This window comes from Camelina sativa, chromosome 17 (assembly GCF_030686135.1).
Source record: "Camelina sativa cultivar CO46 ecotype springtype chromosome 17, ASM3068613v1".
Lineage (NCBI taxonomy): Eukaryota > Viridiplantae > Streptophyta > Magnoliopsida > Brassicales > Brassicaceae > Camelina > Camelina sativa.
In genome coordinates, this window is record NC_141896.1 from 40,198,631 (window position 1) to 40,206,790 (window position 8,160).

An 8,160-nucleotide genomic window follows, 5' to 3' on the forward strand; every position below is an offset into this window, starting at 1 on the left:
TCGATTTAAAATTAAAATTTTAATTATGTGGGACGGACTCAAAGTACGCTGATGCACATGCTCTTAGATCAGTTCTATCTCAAGACCAAAATTTTTGATCTAAGCCCACTATTCCCTTTTTTATTAATAAAATTGGGCTAAAAACACACCAATAGTTCTGCCGTTAATGATGGCCTAACGTTATTATTTGTTGAATAAAAATTAGCTACTGATCATTTAACTGTTTTATAGTAATAATTTTTAAAAATATGAAACATAAAATGCATTCATATATCAACAGAAGGGAACACAATATATTACCATCTCAACACATGAATGAATCATGCTTTTTTTCTGTGTCCTTTTTTGTTTTAGAGTTTTGATTGGAGGAGCCAATATCTATCTCCACTAAGCAGATTTATTTTGTTTTCTTTATTTGTGTTACATATTATCTAATTTAGATCAGGCTCTACATAATAAGACAATATAACCAGCATGCATCACATTATTATCTGTTGAATAATAATTAGCTACTAATTTAACTGTTTCTTAGTAATAATTTTCAAAAATATGAAATATAAAATGCATTCACATTTCAACAGAAGGGAACACAATATTACCATCGCATCACATGAATGAATCATGCTTTTTTCCACTAAGCAGATATCTCCACTAAGCAGATTTTTTTGTTTTCTTTAATTGTATTACATATTATTAAAAAAGACTGTGAGCCAAATATAAAGATGGGAAAAACAAAAGGGGTCAACCGTAACCAAAATAATACTAAAAAATTTGTGCAAAAGATATTGTAGTAATGTTGATGAAAATAAAGAGACAATGCATCATCAATTTATAATTGTGTAATTTGTGGTCCACTGAGAGAGAAGAAGGAAGTTGCATGTGGTAAAGGCCACACCAAGAAAACGACTCACTTCCTCAACTTGCCCCCAAACCATATGATTTCATTCACCTTTTCTTGTCCTCCACCACAATCATATTTATTTCCCATTGTAGAAACTATAATACTGACTTACACTTCTAAAGATTTAATTCTTACCTAACTTCCACCTGTTTGGCTCACTATTTTTGGACTACATCAGGGGATCAAACCCATTTTTTTAGTTTAGTTTGCTTCTATATCATGTTAAGATCCATTACATCTTAAAAGACAAATTGGTAATAATTAGAGTGACTATGCTCTTTATATATTTTAACTAAGTTTCACTTGAGATTTCGAGTATCTGGTTTAGAAGATAAAAAGATAAACAGAGACTAACACATTACAAGATTCATGATATACAACTACAGTATGATACTTTACTTTCACACAAGAGTCATAGCTAATTGGTTCGCCACTGAGGATTTCAATGTAGGAGAAACCGGAGAATCTCCAAAGAACACATCGAACAGGGCAGATATAACACTGCCTGACTCGATCGTAGCATCCACAACCGTTGGCAATCCTCCCGAAGAAACAGAAACCTAACAGACGAGCCAACAAATGAGCAAGCAACAACAAAAGATCATGTGTAAAAACAATTCTAAAAGCCTGAAAAAATGTGCTTACAAGCATTTTAGAAGGGTTGATCCAAGTCAAGAGTATGACACTTCCTTTGTTGAGAGATCTGCTTTGGAAGATCCCGCGAAATGTAGAGAGAGCGGTAGTATCCTCGGAAGATGGAGATTTGATTCTCGGTGAAATGGCTTCATCCAATGCATCCCAGAAAGTTTTACCATCAACATCTCTCACGAGAACAATCTGCAATGCTTTTTCTGCTTGAGCTGCATTGATGAGAGGAAGATGACTTAAGACAGAGAGAGAGAGGGATCAATGATGGATGACGAAAGCTATCAGTTTTCACATTTCCTTACCTTGAAAAATGGAACTGAACAGTGATGAATCACTTTGGATCTCATCAGCAGATCGACCTTTCCAAGCGCTTAACCCACTCAGGATAGATTCATTCACATAATAGCCCGCAGCATAGACTTTGACACCAATGATAGCAAACTTTTTCTCCCTAAACCCTGAAAACATTGATGCATTTTTCATAAATAGATCCATTAAAGGAAGTCTCAGAGCAAGTTTAGAAGCATTTCAAACACACAAGACCCCACAGAGATATATGATAAAAGCTTTGAGAAACGCTAGCATTTTTGAAGCTAGGGAGTTCAGATATGATAAAAACTAACCTGTGCCAAGCAAAGACAACGGAGAAGAACAACCAGGTAATGTCACTGATCTCTGAAACTTCACGCTTGTAGCCGTTTCTTCAGCATAGTCCTCTGCATTTCCAACTACAAAAGCCAGACAGACCAAAATGAAACTTGGTAAATACTCAAATTGCAATCAAATTTGTTCTTTCTGCTTTCTAAAAGAAAGAATCAAAATGATTGATTAACCCTAAACTCCAAAAGCAAACTCAACTACAAATTTCAAATCAAATTCTGTTTTTTTTTTTTTTTCCTGAAATGAAAGACAACAACAAAGGTTCAACCTTTACCTGAAGAAGCTGCTGATTTAACGATCCCACGCGATTTTTCACCACAATGCATCTTTCTAATCAAAGAATTGCCTTTTGGAGAAGGGTAAATCGAAGCTTTCCTTAGAGAAGAAACGCAGTCCCCTGTCTGAAGAACCCGATTCGAGAACTTTACGGGAAAATGGTGAATTGGTTCAGCATTAGTGCGCAGAGAGACACACATTGCTGATGGAACCGCTGCAAGAACCCTGTCCATCTTCAAAACTCCGGCGATAAATCCTAAGTGAAGTGTTTTGATTTGAGGAAGAAGAAGAACAAATTCTCACACTAGTAGCTTTGGTTGTAATTAACGAAGAAAACCTGACGTTTTTAGTTTACGCAACTCCACTACTTGTCGTTTTGACATTAACAAGTGAAAAAACACATTAAAAGGTCAAGACTTGGTGTCGTTTAAGGTGTGGGATAACTAACTGCATGTCGTTTTAAGTGTTTAGGTTCCCTCGTTCTTCGTCTTCAGCCTTTTTCAGACGAGATTAGCTTCTCCGAGAGAGAGAGAGAGAGAGATGAGAACGAGAGTGCTGAGTTTTCTGAATCAATGGCGTGGAACAGCGAAGGAAGCGTTCGAGAATGTATCAATCGTAGCCAAGTTTCTCTGCTTGCTTCATGTCACGGATCGTTACATAATCTCCTCAACTCACGTCTGTAATTGTTTGTAACTCAAGCGAAATTGAATTTGTTTATCTCTTTTTGTATTCTTCACAAAATCTAAATTTTTTTTTTTTGGTTTGATTTGGGGGTTTTAGGTTCAAGGTCCAAGTATGCTTCCGACGCTTAATCTCACCGGCGATGTAATTTTGGCGGAACATTTATCACATCGGTTTGGTAAGATTGGGCTTGGTGATGTTGTGTTGGTTCGATCTCCGAGAGATCCAAACAGGATGGTGACGAAGCGAGTCTTGGGTTTAGAAGGCGATAGACTCACTTTCTCTGCTGACCCATTGGTTGGTGATAGCTCAGTCAGCGTTGTGGTATGCTCATTGAGCCATCTCTCGATTTTAAAAATTCAATCTTTTTTTTGTTGCATTTGGTTAAACTATTTGATTTAATTTTTGCAAAAGAAATCTAGGGTTTAGGGTTTATCTGCGTATGATGGTCTAAAAGGTGAAGAATTGCTTGAAACTGGATTAAAGTCGAGAGTAATTATAGCTTTTAGGGTGTAAGAGTTTATGGAATGTGAAAAATTTATAGGGTTTCTAGGTTATCTATGTGATGATGATACGGGATGGTTTAGAAGGTGAGACATTGCTAGTTACTGGCTTCGATCTAAAGCTGAACTCAGAGTAGTGATAGCATTAAGAGTTTACGGTGAAAAGAAGATGGAATTTGCAAATTTATAGGGTTTTAGGGTTTATGTGTGTATGATTGATGATTTGGAATGGTCTAGACTCTAGAATGTAAATCATTTGCTGGTGACTGGTTTCGATTAAAGTCAGATTCGTTATAGCATTTAGGCTCTCTGCTGTTGTATTATACCTCTGCACTGCACTACGGACCAATCTTGGTTTCTTACAGCACCAAAGCTTGTCTGATTAAGGGTCTTGTGTAATAGATTCCAAAAGGTCATGTTTGGATTCAGGGAGATAACTTGTATGCTTCAACTGATTCACGCCATTTTGGACCTATACCTTACAGTCTCATCGAAGGCAAAGCTCTTCTGCGGGTAAATCCTTCTAATCTCAAAATTTCTAGCTATGAAGTTATTATGAATGAAACTGTGACAATAATATTTTCAGTAACCTATGTGTTTGCTTCTCTAGGTCTGGCCACCGGAATACTTTGGGTCATTGAGATGACAATCATATACATAGACATTGAGACATTGAGGTTGTCTCCATGCGGTATCGGTTTCTTCCGCAGAATGACGCATCAAGGAAGGATTACCCGAGCGGTTTTATTGTTTCTTAGATACATATCTATTTTCTCTCTGTATTTGATCTTTACTTACATTGAAAACGATGATCCGGAGATAATACAGTGACTAACAAGTGTTTTGAGAGATAGCTTAAAGAGCTGAGATTGTACCTAGCTAGCTACTATTACATTGGAGGGAGCAATTTCAGTGAAAGGAGCAGCCACTGTACTTAACTTAAGACAGAGGTCGAGTGTAGAGCTTGTTCTGATATTTACAAGTTGATGCTACGGATTTAGCATTTAAGTGAACTCTCAAGATAAAAGTGTTAAGTAAAGAGAAAATTTATTGAAGTGTTTAAAGAACTACTAATTACATACATATACCGACATTCTACCTATCTATTTCTTCTCCAGTGCAAACTATACACTCTGCATAATTTCAGACTATACACTTCACTTGTTTCACTCCTCTCTTCAACACATCTCGGCTTAAATAATTACTCCATTGTTCCTTATCTGCACAAATCGCCCCTATTAAAAATGTGTATTTTGAATTTAATTGGACATGCTCTAATCAGACCGAACCGGTCTTGCTTTTAAACTAATCTTTATTTATAGCTGATTAGGACTAAATAGAAAATTTAAAAGTATAGGTAATCTTTGGAAAATTTCCAAAGTTATTGACCCTTTCAGAGAATACAAAGATAGGTTAAAAAATAGGTTTAAGGGTAAAGTAGACAATTCGAAGCACTGAAGGTATTCTTCTTCTTCTTCTTGGCGCTTATAAATAAACATCGCCGCAATTAGGGTTAAAATCCAAAGTGCCTTTGAGAGATCAGAGCAGCGAGATTTACAATGCTGTTTTTGTTCCGTTGCAGGCATAAATCAAAACCCAATGATCTTTTCTTTATCTCCTCTTGCAATTAATCTTTCATAATCGCAAATCGGAAGAAAAGATCTCACATTTCGTTGATCAGAGGAACCAAATCTTTTTTTTTTTCTTTATCGTTTGTTTTTTTTTTATCTTGTTTCTGTTGTTTCTCTCTGTCTATTGTTTTGTTTTACATGTTTTATTTATGTCATGTCTGAAACCAGAGCTTCTGCCCTACATTTTGTTGAGGGTTTTTGTTTAGTAGCTAGCAATCGATGCCACTATGATAGAAAAGACTGTTTTTTTATTAATATTATCCGGAGGTTTTGGTGTCTCGTTGGTTAAATTGTATTATGTGAATCTCATTGGTAAAATTTGTATATGCTCGCTTGGTTTTACTTGGTACATGTCTGAAACATATCTTGCTTGATAATTAAATGCCAAGTCTTGCTTTCTTCACTACTTAAGCGCTTCTGGTGTCATTTCAAATTTATTTACTCCATCCTATCAGGCACATCATTATCATCTGTCAAGATCGAGAGTTATTTGTATGTGGGAGTTGATATTAGTGACCCCATAAGCTCGTTCCATTGAAAAGAGATTTGAGAAAAGAAAACAAAATGAGACAAAAGGTTCATGGAATGTAATATGATGAAGTTCCCCTTGTTGGGATTGATTCATTAACGTGGCTATATGAAAGTCAAAATGGTTACATAAAATCCAGAATTCAAGTAAGGTATATTCACAGTACAGAACAGAACATGTATTCTGGCCGATTCAGATCCAAACAATCTTGATTGACACAAGTCTTGTTAGCTAGGTATTTTAATTACTTCACTCTGCCACTGGGACTCGGTCGGAAGAATCTACTGCTGCCTTCTCTACCCACCTTTTGTGAGAATGCAGTAGAGTCATTACATAAGATTTTATTGGGGATTTACAATTTTGAGATAACCGTAAGATGAATCTTTGGATGATGAACTCGTGTGAGAAAATAAGATGAAGTTGCTTATAATTTCTATATTCCTTTATTGAATTTGTATTTTATTTTATTTTTATTGATCCTTTGAAATATAAGGCACAAATCTATATAGTAAAATATGATTGGTTGGGTGACTTGTGTGATTTACGGGGTGTATTGGAACTATGATTTTGGAGAATTTGGTGAGATTTTGAAAATTTAGAATTTTGATAGATTTTAGGGAAGTTGATATGATTTATGGTGAAATTCTTTCAAATCTCACCTAAAACCATGAGATTTGGATTTCTATATTTTTAACTAAACAAATCCTCTCAAATCCTCCAGAATCCCTAAAACTTATTAAAATCCAAATCCACAAATTGTTTTGAATAACAGTGGATTTTAAGTAGATTTTTAAATCATCAGTTCAATAACAGTGGATTTCAGGAGACTTTTAAAAATCCATGATTGAATAACATAGGATTTGTAAATTTTAACAAATCACTTAAAATGTCAAGTTGAATACACCCCCCTAGAGTATAATAAGAATTTTAAGGATGTAAAAAAAATTAACAACCGGACAGTTTCTCCAGTTTTTTTTATCTAGGGCTTCATCCATCATGATGAGTGAACGTAAGCAGCAAGGTACCGAGAATAACCTAAGCGTAGCCGGATCCGATAAAGGATCTTCAAGTTTTGATTCGATTCCTGTTGATCTCATCATCCATATCTTGTCAAGATTATCTCTAAAGTCTATAACAAGGTGTCGTTGTGTATCAAAGCAATGGTCATCCACAATTCGCCGTCCAAATTACACCAACCTGTTCCCTATCAAGTTCCCGGCTCCGCCGCGGCTTCTTTTCGCTTTCAAAAACACACATGAGTTTTCCTTCAACTCTTCACCTCACAAGCCGAATATGAACTCATCTCTGGTAGCAACCCCTCATCATAGGATCAGTAGCACAAACTTCTTTCAATTCTGTCGCCCTATCCGCGGACTGGTCTGTCTTCATCATATCAAAAACAATTATTCAGTGGCGGTGGTTTTTAACCCCAGCACAGGAGAGTCTTTAACCTTATCCAAACTGAGAATATTGGAGGGGGTGCGACCAAAGAGGAGAAACATAGGAGAAATATATTCTTTAGGGTTTGATACAATCGATAAGCAGTTTAAGGTATTGCGTATTAGAGTAGATAAGGGTTATCTTTCATTTGTCTTTATCTTGTTTAGCTAACGTAATCTCCAAGACTCCTTGGATTACAATCTTAACAACCTGATTACCTTGTTGTATAAATATGTATTCTCCTAATGAATAGAATCATCAGTTCTCATATTCTACATGGTATCAGAGCATCTGATCCTAACCTAAATTTTTTTTTTCTTCCGCCGCTTTCTTCCTTCTCTTCTTCTTCTTCTTCCTCTTGCACTCACGTTTATCTTCTTCTTCTTTGCACAACTTCTTCCTTTCTCTCATCATGTCTGAAGTATCCTCTACTTCCATTGAATCAGCCCCCTGTTTTCAATGTCTTAGAACCTCAAAAGACATTGATCTCACTCAACATGAGCAATATCACCAAACTGACTCCAACCAACTTCATCACCTAGCGTCTTCAAATCCGATCTCTTCTCGAAGCACATGAGCTTCATTGCTTCATTGCCGATGAAGACAACACACCACCGGCAACAATCAACACTGCCACCGCTGCTGATCAACCTAATCCCAACTTTGCTGCCTGGAAACGCCAGGACAAACTTCTGTTCAGTGCTCTGCTCGGATCTCTTTCACTTCCTGTTCAAGCAATTGTTGCTCGTGCCACCACATCCTCTGACATCTGGAAGACCCTCACCAACACTTATGGGAAACCATCTCGTTCTCATGTACGCCAAATCAAGGATCAACTCAAGGAATCTCACAAGGGAACCAAGACCGTGAGTGACTACATGCGCGGCATCA

At 36.5% G+C, this 8,160-nt stretch overlaps 3 protein-coding genes across 3 annotated transcripts in view; 2 read left to right on the forward strand and 1 right to left on the reverse strand.

Moving 5' to 3' along the window:
- Positions 1 to 1,152: 1,152 nt before the first annotated feature.
- Positions 1,153 to 2,858, reverse strand: LOC104758704 (fatty-acid-binding protein 3, chloroplastic-like). The gene is made up of 5 exons (XM_087495391.1): positions 2,484 to 2,858; positions 2,173 to 2,277; positions 1,852 to 2,007; positions 1,547 to 1,761; positions 1,153 to 1,461 (listed from the first exon to the last, which is right to left on the reverse strand). Exons 1-5 carry the CDS (start codon positions 2,716 to 2,718, stop codon positions 1,303 to 1,305), a joined length of 870 nt encoding a protein of 289 aa, XP_087351517.1. The 5' UTR covers positions 2,719 to 2,858; the 3' UTR covers positions 1,153 to 1,302.
- Positions 2,859 to 2,863: 5 nt separating this feature from the next.
- LOC104758705 (mitochondrial ATP-independent inner membrane protease subunit 1a-like) lies at positions 2,864 to 4,724 on the forward strand. The gene is made up of 4 exons (XM_010481621.3): positions 2,864 to 3,160; positions 3,266 to 3,490; positions 4,072 to 4,182; positions 4,280 to 4,724. The coding sequence occupies exons 1-4, from the start codon at positions 3,026 to 3,028 to the stop codon at positions 4,313 to 4,315; spliced, it is 507 nt and encodes a 168-aa protein (XP_010479923.1). The 5' UTR covers positions 2,864 to 3,025; the 3' UTR covers positions 4,316 to 4,724.
- Positions 4,725 to 6,828: 2,104 nt separating this feature from the next.
- LOC147924945 (putative F-box protein At1g53550) overlaps positions 6,829 to 8,160 on the forward strand; it is a 1,473-nt gene continuing 141 nt past the window's right edge. Inside the window, exons 1-2 of the mRNA XM_087497016.1 lie at positions 6,829 to 7,395; positions 7,812 to 8,135. Coding sequence (XP_087353142.1) covers positions 6,829 to 7,395; positions 7,812 to 8,135 — 891 coding nt within the window. The remainder of the gene's footprint in view (positions 7,396 to 7,811; positions 8,136 to 8,160) is intronic.